The sequence below is a fragment of the Phascolarctos cinereus genome, unplaced genomic scaffold, assembly GCF_003287225.1.
Source record: "Phascolarctos cinereus isolate Bilbo 61053 unplaced genomic scaffold, phaCin_HiC Scaffold_9;HRSCAF=440, whole genome shotgun sequence".
NCBI lineage: Eukaryota > Metazoa > Chordata > Mammalia > Diprotodontia > Phascolarctidae > Phascolarctos > Phascolarctos cinereus.
Window position 1 is genome coordinate 54,001,619 of NW_027556402.1, and position 22,814 is coordinate 54,024,432.

General features: G+C 38.0%; 1 protein-coding gene across 1 annotated transcript in view; it reads left to right on the top strand.

Moving 5' to 3' along the window:
• ANK2 (ankyrin 2) overlaps nt 1-22,814 on the top strand; it is a 275,508-nt gene that overhangs the window by 249,989 nt on the left and 2,705 nt on the right. Inside the window, 5 exon segments of the mRNA XM_078148698.1 lie at nt 6,394-6,682; nt 13,365-13,653; nt 16,805-16,888; nt 17,008-17,172; nt 18,459-18,629. Coding sequence (XP_078004824.1) covers nt 6,394-6,682; nt 13,365-13,653; nt 16,805-16,888; nt 17,008-17,172; nt 18,459-18,629 — 998 coding nt within the window.

A 22,814-nucleotide genomic window follows, 5' to 3' on the forward strand; every position in this document is an offset into this window, starting at 1 on the left:
TCCTACTTGAAGTTTTGATGGATTTTACAGTAGGATGGCTACCTTCAAGCTACTTAGAACCTTTAATTTTTCAAAACTGTGTTATTATTATGCTGTCTGTGCTGTTAGAAAAGGAATGCTCAACAATGTGGATAGGAAAGGAAAAACAGCCCACATGCTCTTCCGCCTCATATTCTAGTCACGGCTAACCACAAGAAAATTCTTTGGGCCAAGAAGGAAATGAATGCTCCATTCATTTTAACTGATAAATTAAAGCATTCTTAAGCACTCTGAATTTGATACTGATGCAAATAATACACTTAATCTTTATTAACTGCAAAATATTTTGGAGGAAACGGGGCAGTTTCTCTGCCCACTTATATCTCTACATATCAGCTTTGCCTTTTTTTTGGCACCAACCTTAAGAAGTTAGAAGAGTAGAGAACCTCAATTAATATTAATAATATTACTATATATTTATATAAGTTTCATAGTATACAAATATAACTATATTTGTATTATTATTATTAATATTAATATTATTATTTTGTATATAATAGTATTATTAATAGATATTATAAAATTAACAAAAAATCATGAAAGTATATGCAATAGTACAATTAGTATTCCAAATTTTATTCTTTTACCTTCATAGTCAATCATAATTAATAATAATAATAATATTTTCATAGCACTTTGTTTTTCAAAGTGCTTCATAAATTTTTCATAAGACAAAGTTTTGACTAAGGTAATACAGTATTTTATAACTAACATCAGCAAATAATAAATTAATACCTAGACCTGAGTGCACAATGAATCCAGCTAGGGATGTAATATCAAATTAGAATCTCATGTTTCAGATCATGCTAAGAGAGGCTTTCTGGGGCAGTTTTAACATATGGTCCTATGAGAATTGTTGTTTTATCATCTTATTCTGAAAAAAGTGTGGAAACGACCTCAGTCAGTGGACATTTTGTCTCCTCACCAAGGGGAAAGACAACAGGTACAGGTTAACACCTATTTCATAGATGATTTTCTATAGCAGAACAATTTTCACAATCCCACAACTGACTATGAAGTTTTATGAACATAAGATCCTCTCGTGTTTGTTAATTTCAAAGGATTTGACTGATTGGGACAAAATGCGATCTTAAAGGTTCTGCATAGGCAAGGTATTTTTCAGATGCAGCTTAAATTCGTAGAAGAGTCTACAGCTAATACAAGCACAGAAATACCTGTTCAATATTCCAGTGACTATTGATACCAAGAAAGACGTAAACCAGGGAGCTATATATGCTTACCCAAGTTGGACATCATTCAGCATCATGCTGACCCATTTCGAATCTAAGTGGTCCAAAGATAAATGTTGAATAAATGTCCTGAGCCTCAGAATATTACAAAGTCACTTCAAAACAACATAAGCTTAACAAAAGATGTTAACCTAATTATCCTACAAAAAAGTATGTCACTCAAATTATAAAATGCTTTTCAAAGGATCATAATTTTAGAGTTCTATGGGCAACTCATTGAGAGTCCAGTGTGTGTATGTGGGTGTGTGTATATAGACACATATATGCACATATACATATGTATACATACATGTATGTTTTTTTATATATGTATGTGGGCATGTGTGTGAAAAACAGACATTCAAGATATACAAGTTGCTGACTCGGAATGGAATAAGAGGAAAAGAATGAACTATATTACCCCAGGAAATTAGAAAGTACTTTTAAAAATGCCAAGCTCAGGCAACTAGGTAGCACAATGGATACAGCACCAGCCCTGAAGTTAGGAAGACTCATCTTCCCAAGTTCAAATCTGGCCTCAGATGCTTACTAGCATCTTACCCTGGGCAAGTGACTTAATCCTGTCTACCTCAGTTTCCTCATCTCTAAAATGAGCTAGAGAAAGAAATAGCAAACCGCTGCATTATCTCTACCAAGAAACCCCAAATGGGAGTCATGAAGAGTTGGACATGACTGAAAATGACTGAACAACAAAAAAAAGGCTAGTTCTTTAAGGGCAGCTAGGTGGTACAATGGGTAGAGTACTGGCCCTGGAATCAGGAGGACCTGAGTTCAAGACTGGCCTTAGACACATTATACTTACTCACTATCTCTGTGATTCTGGGCAAGTCACTTAACCCCAATTGCCTCACCAAAAAAATAAAAAGATGCCAAGCTTTTAGCAGTAAAAGCCCAACTTTTAAACACCAATATTTTCCAGTAATATTACATTACTATAAGTCATGGGATAGTCAGTCAATAGGCATTTGTTAAGCAATTAATACGTGCCGGACGCTGTGCTAAGCACTGGGGATCAAAAAAAAAAAACAAACCCAGAAAAGAATACCTGCCCTCAAGGAGCTCACATTCTAATGGGAGATGACATGAAAATAAACAAGCACATGCAAGATACATACAGAGAATATGGAAGGAAACATCGGAGAGAAACACAATAGGAACTGATGGCACTGTGAAAGGCTTCCTACAGAAGGTGGGTTTTAAGTCTTGAAGGAAGCCAAGGAAACTCAGAGGCAGAAGTGAGGAGGGAGGGCATTCCAGGCATGGGGAGCAGCCTGTGCAAAGGCATGGAAGTAAGAGGTGAGTTGTTATGTGCAAGGAACAATAGATAGTCTAGTGGGGGTAAGACTAAGAAGTTATGAAGAAATCAGCTTGTGTTGTGCGGATCAAAAGAAATAACACAGAGGGGCAGCTAGGTGGCGCAGTGGATAGAGCACTGGCCCTGAAGTCAGGAGGACCGGAGTTCAAATCCGACCTCAGACCAAACACTTGACACTTACTAGCTGTGTGATCCTGGGCAAGTCACTTAACCCCAACTGGCTAAAAAAAGGAAAAAAAGAAAAAAACCAAAACCAAAAGAAATAACACAGGTAAAGTGCTTTGGAAACCTCAGAGTGCTACATAAATGCTTATTACTACTTTTTATTCTGTCAAACTGAGCTTTATCTTTGATACAGGAGATAATAGGGTTAATTAGAGTTAACTGAGTGGGGATCCCATGCTCATTGTATAACTTAAAACTCCATTACCTCTGAAGAATCAAAATTGTACGTGACTTTGAAACAATTTAAAGATGCACAGGGAGCATAGTAAACCATGCCATGTGTTCTATAGTGACTCATTCATAAAGAATGGCATAAAAGACATGTGCCCAGAAAAGACAAAATGGTCATAAGACAAGAAGGAGGAATGATACAGCCTGAGTGTTGTGATGATACAGGAAATATTAAACCTCCAGTCCACTGGGAAGATTCTCTTTTTTCAAATGAACTCACAGAATGAAATGAGTAGAATGGGAAGAACGATTTACCTGAAACAATTTTGAAAGAATTCACAGCTCTGAACAATGCAATAACTAATCACGTTAGAAGACTGATGATGAAATCTGCTTCTAGGCTTTCTGTTGGCAGAGTGGTTTGGGATAGATTGGCATACAGAATGACATATGTTTTCAGACACAGTCAATGTGGTCCATTGTTTTGCTTGACTATACTTAGTGTTACAGAGGAAAGCTTTTGTTTGATAAGGAAGTGAGAGAGGGTGAGTCAGTGGGTAGTGATAGTGATACAAACAACAACCTCTGTGAGAAGAAAATGAGCAGCCCACTGGGGACCAAACTGAAACTGACCAGTTGGGCATATCTATCTCCATCCATCCATCCATCCATCCATCCATCCATCCATCCATCCATCCATCCATCCATCCATCCATCCATCCATCCATCTCTCTCTCTCCTCTCTCTCTCTCTCTCTCTCTCTCCTCTCTCTCTCTCTCTCTCCTCTCCCTCTCCCTCCCTCCCTCCCGACACACACACACACACACACACACACACACACACACACACACAGATGCATTGCTGAAAGGGAAAGTAAATTTTAATTTCTGAAACTTTTTTTTCTTTCTTAAGCACTAGCCTTAATCCCAAGTCCCTCTGGCTCTCATGGATTGGCCAATAATAGGGTCAATCCCTACTTGGTCATTATTTGGGCCCTGATTGGCCCAGAATGAATATAAATAGCAATTGTTTGCCTTTTGGCCCGAAAAGAAGGTCTTCCCTCACAGATGGATTTTTTTTTTGGACTAGGTAAAGAGGCCATTCTCTGCCTCATTTCTTATTAAGCCTTAGTCACTGAATGGGTATTGCCTCACTCAAAATAAGAACTCTAAAAAACCTTAACTTGAAAAGGCCAAGGTCCCCCACTACATCCTGGGCTATCTCCAGTTGTCCTGATCTGTATCTGGCCACTGGACCCATTTGGCTCCCGAGGAGAAAGTGAGGCTGGTGACTTTGCACAGCCCTCCCTCACTTAAATCCAATTCACTTGCACATAATGGCATCACCTCCCTGATGTCAAGGTTCTCTTTGAGAATGGAGGAAGAACAAAAACAACAATAATAGTGATGCAATAAAAAAAAATACACACACATACAAAAACAAAGTTCAGAAGGAAAATACGTTAATTCTGGCACTATCTTGCTAATGTTAATATATACTACAGGCATACCTCATTTTATCTTACTTCACTTTATTGTGCTTTGAAGATACTGAGGGTTTTTTGTTTTGTTTTTTAGAAGTTGAAGGTCTGTGGCCACCCTGTGTTGAGCAAGTCTGTTGGTACCATTTTCCCGACAGCATGTGCTCGTGTTGTTTCTCTCCATCACAATTTGCTCATTCTCACAGTATTTCACACTTTTTCATTATTAATATATCTGTTGTGATCTGTAATCAGTGATCTTTGATGTTACCACTGTAATTGTTTTGTGATGCCATGAACCACACCCATATAAGATGGCAAACAATAAATGTTATTGTGTGTTCTTACTCCTCTACCAGTTGGCTATTCCTATCTCTCTTTTCTCTGGCCTCCCTATTACCTGAGACACAACATTGCAAAAGTAGGTCAGTTAATAGCCCTATAATGTCCTTTACATGTTCAAATAGAAGAAAGAGTTAAGGGATGCAGTAAACATCATCATTGTCTTATTTTAAGAAATTGCCCCAGCCATCTCAACCTTCAGTAACCACCACCCTGATCAGTCAGCAGCCATCAACATCAAGGCCAGACCCTCCACCAGCAAAAAGATTGCAACTTGCTGAAGGCTCAGATGATGATTAGCATTTTTTTTTATAGCAATGAAGTATTTTTTGATTAAGTCATGTTCATTTGTCTTTTTAAACATAATACTGTGGCACCCTTAATAGACTACAATATATTATAAACATAACTTTTATATGCACCGGGAAACAAAAAACCTTGATCTTATTATTACTATAGAGCTAGCTCTATGAGGACACGTCAGAGACCAATGTAATTGTTTTTTCTTCTAGTTGTAAACAAGCAAGTAGTAATCTCGTAGTCCCTGGTACAAGGAGCCTGAGGTTGGTCTATTACTTGGTTCTGGAGTTCTGTGCTACAATAGGGCCAGAGTTGATAGGGTGCCTACACTAAGTGTAATTCTAATATGATGAGTCCCTAATCTGGACCAGTGAAGTGGGAGGATGGGGAGCTGGGGTGGAGGGGGTGGGAGGTAGAACCAGGCTGTCAAAGGAGAGGTAAACCAGCCAGGTCAGAATTTGTGAAAGTGAAAGCCCCTATCAATAGTCAGATTGAGTCTTGAGCGGCCGCTGCACTTAAAACCTTGTGGGGGGAGGGATTTCCCCTCTTTGGAAAAAAAAAAGTTATGAAAAAATAGCTCTGGTCTATGAACACATATTGAGTGAGCATTCATGAGCAGAATGTATTGAATCAAATATCATTTACAATAGCACATTTGATGGTATTCTTGATTTATGTGGTGAACTATGCTAGTTAAACATAAATGGTGAGCTTTTCTCATAGCATTACTTTTACACAGTTTGGCCTACTGTCAAGAGGGCAGTTGTTTACACTGGTATTACCCTATCTCTATCATCTCATACTGCGATCCTCCACGTACTCTACAACCTAGCTAACCTGGACATTCCTTGGGCATGCCTCACTTTCCCACCTCTGTGCAGTTTCCCATGCCCTGCAGTCCCTTCCTTACCTCTCTGCAAAACCAACTGCTACTCATTCTTTAAAGTCCAACTAGAAAACTACCTCCTCCAATGCTTGGACCTTACATACCATTTTATGAATAAATGGAAAGCACTGTTTCTCCGATACATACACATTATTTTGGACTCTAATTATTTGTGAATCTGTTTTCTTGGCAGAAGTCCTGTGAGGTCAAGAAGCATCTTATTTAAATTTTGGGTCTCCAAGCACCCAACATGGTGTTCTATGCACAGATGCTTAGTTTTTTATGTATATTGAATCACTGAACCTCTTTGAGAGAACCTTGGTCGTGCAGTGTAGAAGTGCCATCTCTTTTGGTTCAATAAGTCAATTTCTTTTCTTATCCATAGGGTTTTCGGTGCTTCAGGAAGAGGTGTGCACTCCACAGCACAAGAAGAAACATGAGCAAGCTGTTTCTAAAGAGCACGAGCCATCTTCCGATCATCCCCCCATTGTCTCCGAAGAGGACATTTCTGTTGGCTATTCTTCCTTTCAGGACAGCATCCCTAAGACTGAGGGAGAATTGACAGTGGAAGAGCTGACTCAGCACATTCACAAAGAGCGAGTGCAAGCTGAGTTCTCAGGGAAACTGGAAGATCTGATAGAAGATTCTTCTGTCGACCACCAGCAGGAATACTTGTAAGTGTCAAAAGAGGGTTTTTCAAATATCAGAAATGAACTTGTAGAACTATATTTTGTAGGTAATTCAGGTTAAGTGACTATGCCTAGAGTCACATAGCTAGCAAAAGTCGAAGGCTGGATTTGAACTCAGGTCCTCCTGAGCCCAGAATCAGTGCTTTATCCACTGTGCCACCTAGCTGCCCCCTTACAGAGCTATCTTGAGATACATTTGTAGAGGAAAATGGAGTTTGAATTGGAGGTGATGTGCTCAGACATACACTTTAGAACACTATTAGTTCTAAATAATCAAAATTGTAGGTGACCCAAAGGGCAATTTAAAGATGCATGGAGAGGGGATGGAGAGGGCATAGTGAACTACAACATGGTGACTTTTTCCATAAGAGTGGCGTTTGTCAAGGACATGTGTGGTCAGAAAAGGTGAACTGGTTGTGGAAAAAGAATGAATTGCATAGCCTGGGGGTTGTGCTGGAACCCAAAAATGAATGGATGAAAAATCACACATTAAGCATTGACAAAGTACCATATTAAGCATAGGGGATGGAAATATACAAGTAAGACAATCTCTGCTCACAAGGAGTTCACATTCTATTGGAGGAGACAACACATAGGTTCTAGCTGCAAGTCAGATGAAAGATTCTCATGGTATTTAGGGTGCAATGGGAAAGAAGACTGAGACGTCTTTTTCTATGTCATTTCCACCGGTAATATCATATCAATTTTTGATGATGAGCCATTTGACAGTACCAAGGACTTTGGTAGTAAAATATATCTTGTCTGGATCTTCAGCAGTTATGGCTGCAGCCCCCTCAATTACAATTGCTGGGCTCACTGTCAATGGGAATTGTTTCCTGGTATAATGGTCATAGGTGGCACAGTGGATAGGAAGCCAGGCCTGGAGTTGGGAAGACTCAACTTTGTGAGTTCAAATCTGGTCTCAGATGCTTACTAGGTGTGTGACATGGGCAAGTCACTTAACCCTATTTGCCTCAGTTCCTCACCTTTAAAATGAGCTAAAGAAGGAAATGGCGAACTACTTCAATGTCTTTGCAAACAAAACCCAATTGACGTCACAAAGTGGTTGAAAGCAAGAGCAGTGTTTTCCATGTGGTGCTTCCATTCCCTGTGCCCTTGGGCTTACTTGCCCATCAGTGGCAGTTGGTATGGGTGGTGGCAAGGAAAGGGGGCTCCTTTCTCCCCTGGAATCACTCCCCTCAAGGGTGACTGCAGGGCCCAGGCTAGAATACAAGTATGAAGTAAGCATTAAATATCAAAGCCAACATTAAAAGAATGAGAGGAAGATCTCCAGTGCACTGGAAACATTCTCTATTTTCAGAGAAATTTGGAAAGACCTATCCGAACCAACATATATCTATAACCACAAAATGTTCCCATTGTTTATGTTCTTGCCAAAGCTGATTTTGCCTCCAGGCCATGAGTTTGTGTCACGAACTTTTTTTTTTTTGGTCAGAGAGAATAAGCTAACACATTTTGGTGTAGACTTTAATTTGTTAATTTAAGGTCTGGATCCACCTTACATAATAGTTCATCAAACAACCAATCCATTGGCAAGCATTTATCAAGTCCTTAGTCAAAAGACATTTATTAAGCATCTATTACATGCCAGGCACTGTGCTAAGTCCTGAGGATACAAAGAAAAAAGAAAAAAAAAGTTTCTGCCCTCAAGGAGCTTACATTCCAGCAGAAAAGACATTATGATTTGTCCCTCTTTCTTCTTGCTTTAGGACTGAGAAGTCATGGGCAAGCCTCATGTAAATAATAAACTTAAGACAAATATCTTCTACCCTGAGTAAGACTCAGTTGTGACAACTGGTCATAGGGTTAATGCCCTGTCTTTTCTTTGTCAAGCTCTTTAATAGCCTTTCATAATTGTACCATGACAAATGGTGCAATGGACTGTCCTTTAAGAAAACTTATATAATAATAATGATAATAGCTAGTATTATCATTTTAAGGTTTGCAAAGCACTTTACGAATATTATATACATATAACTTCAGTGATAGAAACTTATACATTTGATATTTCAATTGACCTGGGTGGGGGGATCTCATCGATTTGGGTATCCTGTACAACAGGGCAAATTGAAATCCCACCAGCCTCGAGTTCTTCTACCAGTCTTTCACCAATACGGTACCAGACTTAAGCCTATCTCCCACCACTGCCAGTCTCCCCCTACCCTTGCCTACTTTTCCCTTTCTTATCCTCCACCTTCTTCTTGCCAGGAATTGAGCTTTCCAAGGTTTACAGATGTATCTTAAGTACTAGGACCTAATATAGAGAATGGGTCACTCCCTCTCCCAATACAACTACAATAAATATAACCAGGTTAAACTATTGGTACTTCTTTTCCTCCCCTTCTTTGGCTCTTAACTGAATTTTCCCTAAGTGCCAGGATTCCTAATTATAGCTCTGATGGAAAGAATAAAGAAGTGACTCTAAGGTTTTGAACTTGCATGACTGAGATAATGTTTCCATCAACCGAAATAGAAACTCTTTTACCCAGTGGACATATATAGGCCTGCAGCCTCATTGGAACTACCCTAAGGGCTTGAACTCCCCAACTCCCCATAATGAAGATAAATCTCAGGTTGCTAACAAGGCAAACTTCTTCACCATTGGATCTGAACTGCCAAATAATTCAGGAGGGCAAAGTCCAAGTCTTTTGCTTTTCCATGTTTGGCTTCATTCTTTATTGCTTCTAGATGTTGACCCATATATTCATCCCTCTTCTTCCTAAGAGGCCATAATGCCCAAGAACTGGTTTTCCTTCTAGAAAACTGAATTCCAGGGTCTAAGAGATGGAACTGCCCAGTAGCTCCCATTTCTCTCTCAGAAGACCAGATTCTAGAATTCTGCTGTTCAGACTTAATGTTTCCTCAGACCTAGCCACCTTAACACTTTTGTCCTACCATCCAACTCCAGATTTACCTATTCTTTCCACTGTGCACTCTCGAAAGCCTGTTCTACCATTGCCAAGCCTTCTTTAATCTTAAACTTCTTCCCCTACTCTTTCTATTTTCTAGCCCTTGCTAAGACAGCTCTCTCCTGACAATTTCACTTCCCTCACCACTTTTTCCATTTACTCTTTTTATATCTCCCAACTGATTGGTCATGATGGAGAGTTGTAATAATCCTTGTTCCCTATGGTCACTTCCATTTCCTCAGCTACCTTCACTAAGTAATCTCATTTGAGGTTCACAATCTTTAAATTTATCATACAATCTAAATCCTGATGGCTGTTATCTGTAGACTTCTAGGACATTCTCTTTCCTTCCTCAGTGAGTTCAGTGCTTGGCTCACAATTGTTCCCTCCCTATCTCCTTCCTTATACTGAATAAAAATAAAATAAAACATGCCCCTTCTCTTCTAGAAGGTTGGATTCTGAAACTTTGTGGGAGTTCAGCAGTGTTCAGGAAACCCCTCCTCCTTTTTCCAGGAAGCCCACATTCAGGAATTCTTCCTTCAGGCCCCTAGGTAAGAGCATATGACATCTACATGCTTCTACCCAAAGCAGCTATGGAATATGTTGGGGGACTGCCAGACTATGTATAAAGTCCTTGCCTCCTGACCCCAGACCTAGTTCCAATCATATCTGTGATCCTATCTTTCTCCAAAAAAGAGACAAAAAGATCACCTTTACAACTTACCCCACCACCAGCTCTCATAGGCCAGAACAAAGAGGATAACTCCAACCCATTGTACCAACCATATAGTTCTAATTAGTAATATTGAATAAAAGTTACAAAGACACACCATCCTATGAACTCATCAAGCTGATTGGGGAGCTCCCCTAAATTGATAGCAGTAACCTTCCATACCTGAAGTAGGCCATCAGATATTTTAATAGCCACCATGTACATCTATGTCATTGTATCTCACTGCTGATTCTTAAAAGCAAATCCAACAATGAAGAAAAAAATAAGGAGGGTACTGGAACGATCTTTCCTTTCAGTATTAACTGGTGCCTATAACCATTTGCTGTTTTGGATTTGGAGATAAAGGAAAATAGAAAATGAAGAAAGAAAATTTTAAAATGAAAAGAAAGAAAATGAAGATAAGAAGAAAGGCAGATGGGCACTCTGAAGCACTTTATAACTACTCACAAATGGGAATAGAATTAAATACCCCAAAATTAAAATATGTAGATATGACAATCAATGAAAGAATTCTTTAAAAAAACATCAGGAATAACATGAAATAGGACAGCACTTGAAAGATTGTGCTAGAATTGCTATACTCTGTGGCAGTGGTGGAATGTTTGATACAACAGTCACAGGGAATTAATAAAGCATATTAGACAATACATTTAATAGATTAATATTAATCAATCAATAGATTGATAAAGCATTATTAATGTCCAAGAGAATTTAATAACAACATAATAATAGGACTATATAGGTATATCTGGGTATTTTTACTCTGGGCCCAGGTTCCCATTTTAAACTTTTAAATCACCATGACTGGCATGCTTGTCAAAGAATTGTAGGACACAGAATTGGAACAAGACTTCGAAATCATCTAATCCAAATTATTACAGATGACAAAACTGAGGCCTGGAGAAAGGATATGATTTACCCATGGTCCTATATTAGTAGTGGGATCAGCATTCAAACCCAGGTCTTCTAATTTGGCATCCAGTGTTGCTGTTGTTTTTTTTCATCCAGCTAATTTCAATTTCTTCCATGGAGGGGTGTAACATACGAGAATTGAAATGATTGAGATGACCATTTTAAGCCTTAGTACTCCATTTTTACTATATTCTTATATTTTTCCCACGTTTTAGAATTAATTCCATAAGAATGTTATGAGTCACTATATAGACTTAAATGAAAGTAAAGTTTTTTCTTAACTTAATAGGGTACTAATTTAGCTTGATCTTACTGGAGGAATACTGGGATACCATGTATGCATGCAAAAGCTTATTATTCCTTCTCGGTTGTATCTGTGTTGATCTGTGTATCAATAAAAAAAAAAACCTTATGAATAATATATGCAAAAAAGCCTTCAATTATTCAAGACACTATTGTCTTATATTTTGCATATAATTTGTAGTGTGTATATATATTTTATGGATATAAAATATATTTTGTATATATTTTATAGTATATACTCACATACATAAATGTTGTCTCCCTTGATAGAATGTAAGCTCCATGAGGGCAAGGACTACTCAGTTTTTGTCTGCATATCTCTAATGCCTAGCACACTGCTTGGCACATAGCAGGAATCTAATGAATGCTTAGATTCTTTGATCGTGGATTGATTATTGATGAATACTTGGATGATGGATTCATTATTGAGGATCTACTGCGTGTGTATACCACTATGTTGGCTGCTGAATGGAATATTAAAGAGATATAATACATAGCCCCTGTCCTCCCAGAATTTACAATTCTGTTGGGAAGAGCAACAAAACAAGGAAATGTGTGATTAAATACCATAATTAAGAATACAGATAATAGTAAATACTAAGGTTAGAGGGTGCGTAGGGGTTCTGACCTTATTTCTCTTTCAAAAAAAAAAACCAGCAACACAAACCGTATGTTCTCAGGAAAAATTTCTAACTCTAAGCCTTTGCTCCTGTCACCCTGACCTGGAATAGCCTTTTCCTCTTTTCTGTTTGAATCTTGTTCATTTTTAGTTCCCTCTGCTTTTATAAAGCTTCCCTAAATAGTCTGTCCCATATTGCCTTGCTCTTCTCTCAATAAATTTTAACTCCTTGAGTACAGAAAGTTTTGTCTTTGCATTTCCAGTGCTTATCTGTTATACGGTAAGTGCTTAGTAGATGCTTATTGAGAGCAGTAAAAAGAGGTGATCGGAAATGAATACACTTATAGCAGATATTCCGACTATGAAATTCACAATAGAATGTGACCATTTAATATGGAGGCAAACAATGAGACACTGCTCAGTATACACCGTAGACATCATTGTATTATAGCACTGTGTAATAATTGATGTTCACAATGATGACAGTCATTAAGGAAAGATTAAGTTATGCTAAATAATAAATATGTTCTTTACTAATGCAGCAGACTAACAAATTTAAGAAAGATTTTCATCAATACATCATTACCCCTAGAAAATTAAGTTATGGCATAATTTAAACTTTTGTTCTTATGGGAAAATTTTTGGGGATACTATGTATTGTTAGAGAAAATGGGAGATCACTTCTCCCTCTGAAGGGATGTAAGCGCTGGGGATGATGATGATGAAGAAGAACAATAGCTTTAGTTAATATTTACCAACTGCTTACTATGTATCAGGCACTATGCTAGTTGTTTAGTCATTTTCAGTCAGGGCCAACTCTTCATGACACATTTTGGGATTTCCTTGGCAAATATACTGGGAGTGGTTAGCCATTTCCCTCTCCAGCTCATTTTACAGATGAGGAAACTACTTTGCAAATAGATCTTATTTGATTCTCACAACAACCCTGTGAGGTAGGTGCTATTATTATCCTCATTTTACTGATGGGGAAACTGAGGCAAAGTGAGGGTAAGTGACTTGCCTAGGGTCACACAACTAGTAAGTGTCTGTGGATGGATTTGAGCTCATGATTTCCTTACTCTAAGTCTAGCACTCTGTCTGCTGTGCCACCTCACTACCTTGTTCTTTTTTAATGGCCTGCCTTGTCATTACCTTTGTTCTCTGGTCCAGTGTCACCACTCCAGGAACTGAACAGGCAGAAGCAAGAAAAGTTGTCCAAGTATCTGGTTCCCTCATTAAAACACCTGAAGAAATTACTGCAACGTCTGAAGAAGAGAGGCTCTACCTCCAGACCCCAACGCCCAGTGATCAAGGGGAATCTCCCATCGTGCAAGAACCTGAGGAGTTCCCATTAAGTAAGGAAGAAAGCTCTCCAAGGAGCAGTGGTCTTGTCATTGTAGAGTCAGCTGAAGACCAACCACAGAAACTTGAAAAATCTGAAGAGGAATCTTTTGAAAAGGTAACAAGATTCCTCTTTTCTCTACCTTCCAAAAAGCCCAAATCAAATAAACAATGGAAGAGATCTATTTCTTCCAGCTAGAGATTTCCCTTTTAGATGAATGCATTATTTATGTCATAAAGATTTTCTAAATCAATTAAAACCAAGGCACAAGGGAAATAGTTCATAACTTCTAATTTTTTAGAACCAATGCATTTAGAATCATAGAACCTCTCAGTGTCAGGACAGTCACTTGATAGAATCAGACTTGAAATAACCCATCCTTTCTTTAACATCCCAAACAAGTGATCATCTAACCTTCACTGCAAGATCTTTACTGATCAGGATATTAATTCTATGAATTTAGTCATTGGACGAGTACCGAAAATTTCCAGTGCTCAGTGATTAACTGAGTTCTTCATTCTATCTATCTGCATCTAGGTGATTCAGCTTCTGTGATCAGCAATTTCTTTATTTACAAAATGTATAGACTTAAAATGATGATCTAAAAGATCCCATCCAGATCTTAAACACAGTGAGACAATGCCCCAATTCTGTCTCTTTTATCTTAGAAAAAGAAATTATTTCACATATGGACCAGTAGGTCTTGAAACCCAATCAGAGCACTCTTTATTCTCCTTCAGAAAAGATTTTACAAACTTTATTTTTCCCAATTAAAGTGTATTCACTATTTTACTAATAATTAGATATTAATTTTGACATTAAGTACTGCTCCATTGACAGTTTCATGAGGAAAATTCCATGAATAGAAACTATTCCCAAGGAGTTCAATTCATTTATTACTTATAGAGTCTGAGTCTCTGAATTTAGAAAACTACAGCCATTCATTCAATTTATCTTTCACATTGAATCCCCTAAGAGTGAACAAATAGCATTTGAATTTCACAATCTACTCAAATCTCCAAATGTCAACTTGAAGTATGTTCCCAATGACTAAAACATGGCTATGTTTTTCTAATCCCAGTCCCATGACTCTGATGTTCTAATTTGGAAACTGGTTTAAGAAAGGTATTTTCCTTATTTCATGGGATTCCCATTAAGAGAAGCATGAATAAGAGTGTAGTTGCTAGGAGAAATAGACCTGGTAATTTTCTTTAAATGGAGATAGAAGAAACCTTAGCAGCCAATCTCTCATTTTAAGGCGAGGAAACTGAGGACAGGAGAAGAAAGTTAAGTGTTTTCCCAAAGTTACAGAGGAAGGGATGGAGAGTCCAAGTCACTGGGACACAAGTCATCTGAGTCCAAAGCCTATGCTCTCTTCCACTGGCATATTAACCTACCTGAATGTGATTCCTGAGTAATTAATGGTACTCAGGTCTTGTTTTCATATGCATTTATTAAAAATTTCAAACTTACTTTTGTTTTAAAATATCATTCATTCCATTAAAGGAAATAATGTGTTTCCATTCTTGGAAAAAATGGTACAAATACATTCAGAAGACCAGGGTTCAAATCTCAGCTTTGCTATTTAACTACATGTGTATTCTGTGACAAGTTATTTAAGTTATCCAAGCTTCATTTTCTTTATCTGTAAAATATCAGTTTGGCCTAGATGATTTTCAATGTTCATCACTACCCCAAATCTATGGTCCTGGAATGTCACGTACACCAGGAGGTCCCTCCATCACCGAAATCATATCAAGCGTACTTTCCGCAGCCTTCAAAATATTCTCCTGGGCTCAACAGTAGACACATATGACTCACTGAACATTTGTTAAGCAGCAACTCGGCACAATTTTCACTTTACAAATGCAGAAAAAGAGACAGCGTCAAGCCTACTTTTTTTTTCTTGCGAGGCAGTTGAAGTGAAGTGAGTTGCCCAGAGTCACTTAGCTAGTAAGTGTTATGTGTCTGAGGCCAGATTTGAACTCAGGTCCTCTTGACTTTCGGCCGGTGCTCTATCCACTGCACCACCCAGCTGTCCCTTAAACCTACTTTCTTAAAGCCACACTACATTGAAGGAATTCAGTGAGAGTAACTCAGAAAAACTAAGATTTGAATGCTAGCCATGAGTTCCCCATACATTGAACTACACTGCCTTTCTTGGAAAGAATTCCACTAGAAAGCTCAAATTTCTAACAACTATGCCATGCTGCCTGTGGTACTCTATACATAGCAGAAATTCCTATTCATTAAATTATTAATTTTCAGCCTACGTGCAGCTGACCCAATACAAATGTTAATTATATCATTTTGGTTATAGGTGTTCATCCAATTACATACATATGAGACAGTAGCCCCTACCAAAAGCAAAGCTGTCATTTCTTCTCCCCAGATTGTGACAGATGATGCCATAACAACCTTCAGAGTAACAGTTTGATTCCAGATGGCATTAATCAGTCACCATAACCAAAGCCAACATTCTTCCTGGGAACAACATTCATTGCTACAGTTGCCTTCTTTTATGCATTTATATCTCAATTAGAAATCACTTGATGGTTCTTGGTAGACTTTTCTCAAGCAAAGGAATATAATCAGATCCCTGAATAAACACTCTCAAAGCCCAGTGTGAACTCAGGCAGAAACCAGCAGTTAAATAGTGTTTGGCATATTAAACAAAGCCATGCTTCCCTGCTTCCACTAGGAGCTCACCAAGGAATTAGGTGAGCTGGATGTCAGCTCAGATGAGGATGCTATGGTAACCACCAGGGTTGTTCGTCGCCGAGTGATAATTCAGGTACAAGTTCTGAAATTCTTGCACGCGCCTGGGCAGCCTTGTCCAGGTGACCCTCTGAGAGTGGCCCATGGCCCTTTGCGGCAGTGAGGGTTTAGCACGCTCCCTGAATAATGCATGACCATTTGAAAATGAATCCCATCACACTAACAAGTTTTGTTTGGAAAGAAATGTGGTGGTTCCTGCAATCCTAACCTGTTTCCCTAACGTCATATGACAGAGGACCAGGAAGATCTGGTCTCTTCAAAGTCACCAATTTTATGGGCTGTGTATGTTTTTGTTCTTTTTCCTCTAACAGATTTTTCTTGCGCATGTTCTTCCTTTTTTTAATTATCATAACTAAACTACTTACAGGTTTTTGCACCTTAGCAATGCTTCTCAGCTCCTTTAATTTTTTTCTTTTAATTTTACTTTTAAACACTTGGAGTAATTTACTTGAAATGCACACTGTACGACATGGTTCTCTTGGCTATTTAGGGAGATGATATGCCTGACATACCACCAGAAACAGTAACAGAAGAAGAATACACTGATGAATATGGACACATTGTGGTGAAGAAGGTATGATTATTCTTACCTTAACATCTGGGTTTTCACTATCTTTCCCTCTCTAAAAACTTATCCATACCTCAATATTTTAAGGCAAAATTGAGATGCAAACATGACAATGATAATTACAGGTCACCAGAAAGGTCATTAGGCGGTACCTATCCCCAGAAGGCATAGAAAAAGAAGAAATGACGTTGTGTGGCACACTACAGGAGCCTGTGAACATTGAGGAAGGAGATGGTTATTCCAAGGTTATAAAACGTGTGGTGCTGAAGAGTGACAGTGAACAGTCAGAGGTGAGCATATCTCACCCCAAACATCCCAAGATAACTCAGTATATGGAGGAAGAAGAAAGAGAACTCAGAAGGAGGAGGGAGAGACCTGGGGGAGAGGATTCATTGAGATAGGTCCATGTCTGTTTTGTATCTTTTTGACCAGAGTACATTATTACATCTTTCACGTTGTTGTGAAGGAATCATTTTATGTGTTACTTTAATAAACACAGGGAGATTTGTTCTCATTTTTCCACTGTCTGCCCTTGATAATTTGGTTTCCATTCTCCATTCATGTCATAGCCTGACAGCAAAAGTGTAAGAAAAAATTGGAATAGAATGGAGCAGTTGGGTAAACAGCATAAGGAAATTATGCACATATATGTCAGTGATTCTTGTCATTAATCTATCTGCCTTTTCTAGTCCATTTTTGATAAATGGTATTCAGAATTGCTCCGAACTATTTCCAAGAGGATTCCAAAGCTTCTTAAGTGTTGGTTGTGGATATGGGTTTTTAATTTTAGTGTGACATAGTGGATAGAATTGGCTTTAAAGCCTTGGATCCAAGCCCCATCTCTACTGGCTGAGTAACCCTGGGCAAATCTAAGTGCTACTCTTTATATTGTAGAAAAAGTACTCAAAGCTGCAATTTCCTCACCCAGGAATTCCTTATACCAATGAAATCACAGATACTGGTGCTATCCTTGTCTTCCTTCTTCCAAAGGCTCTTGTCAGTTGTCAGGGTGACCTATTGCCTTATTTTTAGGCAAATGAGCCTTCTCCACTTCTCATAGCATAAGAATTCATCCATAATCACACCTTTTGGGGAACGCTATATTATGTTCACACAACCCCAGTTCTGCACTGAAAAATGTAAGTCTACAAATGACTTTTATCTTCCTGTTTTCATACAAACAGTTAAAACCAACCAATTTCTTTCACTGAAATAACTGGTGGTTTTTAGTGTTGTATAAACAACCTTCATCAAGGTCAAGTAGCCCTCAAGTTTCTTATGGATACTTAAAGGTAGTGTCCATTTTGGTCACCACCTTCCTTCCCTTTGTCACTATCATATTATCTAATGAGTAATAAGCATGTGTTTTTTATTGAAAGCATTTTCACTAAAAGGGTGTTAAAAGCCAGTTTTCCTTTGAATTGTTCTCAAGTTTACTAGTGAGTGAAGCTGAAATGCTCTGGTGATTCTCCTGTGAATTTTCCCCACTTGTTCAGGAGACTGACTTAAGTGCAGATTTATTAACAGCCCAGTATGATGGACTGAAATTTTATCCTGTGTGTCCCTCATTTACTAGGTAACTTTCTCTGAGCCCAGTGCTTCACAGTTTCAGTCTGAGCCTGTGGAAGGCCGTAAGGTCAGCAAAGTTGTTAAAACAACGGTGGTACATGGAGAAAGGATGGAGAAACATCTGGGGGATGCTAGTTTAGCTACTGATCTTCCATCAGCCAAAGATGACTTTGAAGAGGTATAGCAGCATTACCATCATCTTTCTGTGTTTTGTATGTATGTGTAATTCTTTGATGATCATGCAATATAATATTATTCAGGATTATGTTATCAACCCTTTTGCCCCATACTTGTCATTTTTAAATGAGTGCTTTTGATTGGAATGGCTTTTATAAAGAAGGTTACAAGTCAAATGTTCATAGTCATTTCAGATATTTGCAAAAAAGAGCTAAATAAAATAATGGGTGTGCTCTATACATAAATCAAAAGTAAGGATAAGATTCATCAAATTCTGGTTTCTGTGAATAAGTAGTTTGGGAATTCACCTACTCCATACATAAATCAAAAGCAAAGATAAAATTCTTCAAATTCTAGTTTTCATAAATTATAAGTTTGAGAATTCACTTCCTAAAAAATTTCTACATTAAACTTGACATATTTTTTTTAAAAAACAATCTGGAAGATGCTAGTTTTAGCTACTGAATTTCCATCAGCCAAAGATGAATTTTTTATGAAAATCCAGACACTTCTTGGTTTTTCGTGTTTAAATGTTTCCTTTAGTTTCACATCCAAATACAGATGGTCAAACTTTACTTCATTTATGTTAGATTTAGTGCTATCAGATGGAATATTGATGCCATAGCATTCTTTGACCTTTTCTTCCATGAAGTTTACAAATGGATGGGCACTTCTAGCTCAGCCAGCAAAAAGAAGGCTGGTTGAGAAATAAATATGTATGTGCCCTCCGTCTACTAAACAGATTAGGTGTGAGGAGAGGGTGACGCAAACGGTTTGTCCATTTAGTTTTTCAGTTTAACTTTGGTGAGGAGAAATATTTTTGCCATCTAGTCACTGACATTCTGGAAGCTCTGCAAACTTTTGATTATCAAAGTGTGGATTGTCCAAGTTACAGACTTATGTCTTTCTTTTTCTTTTGGTTATTTCATTCTTCATTTATGTCACCATCATAGAAAGGCAGTTGGTTGAAGGAACAAATGAAATAGCAGCCAATGTTCAATTGCTCGTGAGCAGTGTAGCTTATGAAGGTTTACAGGGAATTGTGGAGTAATTGGCAAATTCTGTGCACCTCTTATGCCTCCTAATTCAAAGCAATTGGAGTTTGCTGTTATCATTTTTTTCAAGCTAAGAAGAAAATGTCCCACTTAATTAAAAACATAGCTTTACAGTGTAACCCAAAACTTATTTTTTTATTGCCACCCAGTTCTTTTTCCCTTTCCAGTATTTCTGTCCATATTAAATTTGGATTAAAAAAATTTTTTTCATTCAATTTCCTTCAGGAGTTTGTGGCTTAATAATGGGATTTTGTTTTGCATTGCATTTTTACTTCAGGCTTTGAGTTATACAGGTAGCCATGCGAAAGTCCATCTACCCAGTTTAGTAGAAAATGAGATCATGAAAGAGGATGGATCAGTTATTAAAAGGTTTGGTTTGGCATGGTATGATGCTTTTACTATGATAGGGAAATATTAACCAACTAACATTGTACAAAAGATTTTCATGGCAGTAGGGGAGTTGTAATAACAATAGTTGCAATGCTACAGTGTTTTTGTTTGCAAAGTAGAAGATGGTAATGTATTATAATGTCCATTTTGCTGATGGGGAAATGGAAATTTTGAGGTTGAAGTCACATCAATAGAAATAACTAGAGCCAGGATTCATGATCTGGCCAGGACATCTGACACCCAACTCAGCTGATGACCTTTCACATCATAGCTGCTAGATGAAATGCTGACTCTAATTACATCTCAAGGCTTTGGCAAGTCGACATGCCAAGCCCTGTGCTAATAGCTGGTGCTACAAAGACAAAATCATGATAATCCCTGCCCTCAAGGAGCTTACATTCTACAAAAGGAAATAACATGGACATACGTAGTTACACAGAAAATTCAGGTGTTGGGTGATGGCCTAGGAGCCCCTTTCTAACAAAGGGGGCTATATGCTGGACTCACCCAAGCCACACTCAATCCTGGAAGCAGTCTCTCTCCACAGAGGGGTGTGAAGCTTTTCTTCAGTCTCTGGATCATTTCCCTCACCCAGGAGTCCCAGGGACACTTTTCTTAAATAAAGCTTAGATTTGGCTCATACCTAGAGTTGCCCTTAAAAGGGACTAAAGTTTGTTGTTGTTGTTTGGGGTTTTTTTGCTTTTTTTCCAGAAAAATTTCTCAGTGTACAAAGTAGATCCTAGGTAGAGGAGAGCTATTTATTTCCTCCAAAACAAGATAAATGCTTAAACCACAAAAGACTATTGCGTGCATCAATAACAAATATTTAAAAATACAGAATAACCTATTACACTTGAGAGATAAAATCAACTTTGTGGAACCATATCTCTTTTCTATAGCACAGAGAGTGGCCCATTAGTACAATAAGAAATCATGTTGATTGGGAGTCTTCCTAAATATTAGCTTTGTAAAGTACGAAAGTAACACTTTTTAACTAACAAGGTTTAAAGCCTCTGCATGTGAGTGGTGAATAACATGGACCTGATCTTTATTCGCCTTTGACACTTGACTGCATTCAAAGATACTGAACAAAAATTGCAGAATGAATTGCCAGAAACAGCCCATAAAATCAGAAAGCATCACTTGTGCTCATGGCTGTGAATGTGATTAGGGAATCTTTGTTTTTCTTCTGTTTCAATCACTGATTCGCCAATAAACCTTTGATAAATCACTGTATCTTGCTTTGAGGAAGTTCATTCGAGTATTAATGAGATTAATAAAGTACCTCAGTGAAAAGTTACTATTCAAACTCCCATTGCTCTCTGCAGTGATTTAAAACCCATTAAGCAGGCCAAGTTTGCAGGAAGAAATCAGAGGTTCTCTCACTAGTTTCTTTTTCAGCCAAATGTGAAAAGCAGTAGCAGTATCCAGTATCTCACAGGGGTTTTATTTCTGTACAGCTAGATTCTGAGAAGAGCAAATAGTAAATCCCATGAAGTAGCTGCATTATTAGAATTCATACTGAATATTTTCATTGGACTGGAACCAGTGACTATTTTGTTACATAATTTTAACTTCAAATAATATGAATTCAAATACACTCTTTAACATTTTCCCCCCACAAAAAAAAGTGAAGTGATTTGGATTTCTGGAATGTTTAAGATTATCATTAATGAGGTCATTTAGGAGAAACCCAGATAACTCTTGCTCTCTCCCTTCCCTCACCTATACTTTAGAACCATAGAATCTTAAATCTGAAAGAGATCTTAGAAATCATCTATTTAAATCCTTTTGTTTTATAGATAAAGAAAGAAGCCAGGACCCAGTAAGGTTAAGTGACTTGCACAAAATTAGCTAGTTGATTGGCATCAGATGAACTGACCAGCAAAGAGAAATGGGTTGTGAGTGAAATAAGATACTTCAGGAGCTGAAGTGATACAGACCTCAGCAAGAGCTAAGGAGAGCATTGCAAAGACTGTGTGGATAAAATGTGGCCTAGGCGATTAAAATGTAACTTTAAACAATATTTTATTATTGACCTGAACCTATTAATTATGTCCTACTGTCTTTCATCTTTAACACTGAACTCCATGCTCTCTTAATCTGGGATCTAGGATCCCAAAGCTTACTCACCTGTTCTCTTAGGTATCTCAAGCACTGCATTCCCTCTCAGGTTCCCCTGAGTGAAGATGAAATCAAGATGTCCCTGTAGAAAAGGACACAAGTATCTAATTCATCTGTTACCTTTCTGTCACACTTAAAGGATACTATCACCCTTTAGGTCTACCTATGCCCAAAAGCATGCAGGGGTATAAAACAGGAGAATCACAGACTCAGCTGAAAGGGACCTCAGAGATGAGTTTATTTGTTCCTCACCAGGAATCCCTATGAAAGAATAGCCAACAAAGGCCCTTCCATCCTTTGCTGAAAGACCTCCACCCCAGGGGAATCTACAACCTTTTATAGGCAGCTCATTTTCACTTTGAGATATGGCCATAACCATGGTTCATTACTGATTTTTTTTCTTTTGGCCATGTCCTCCTTTGGCTGTCTGATGAAACTTATGGACCCCTTCTCAAAATGCATAAAATAAAATATATAAGATTAAAAAGAAAACCAATTATATTGATATCCAGTTATCAAAATGTTTTAAAAATGCAAGTTCATAGGCCTCACATTAGGATCCCCTGCTTCAAATAGATTAAAAACAGGAAGGGAGAGTTCCAAAGTTACCTTGGTCT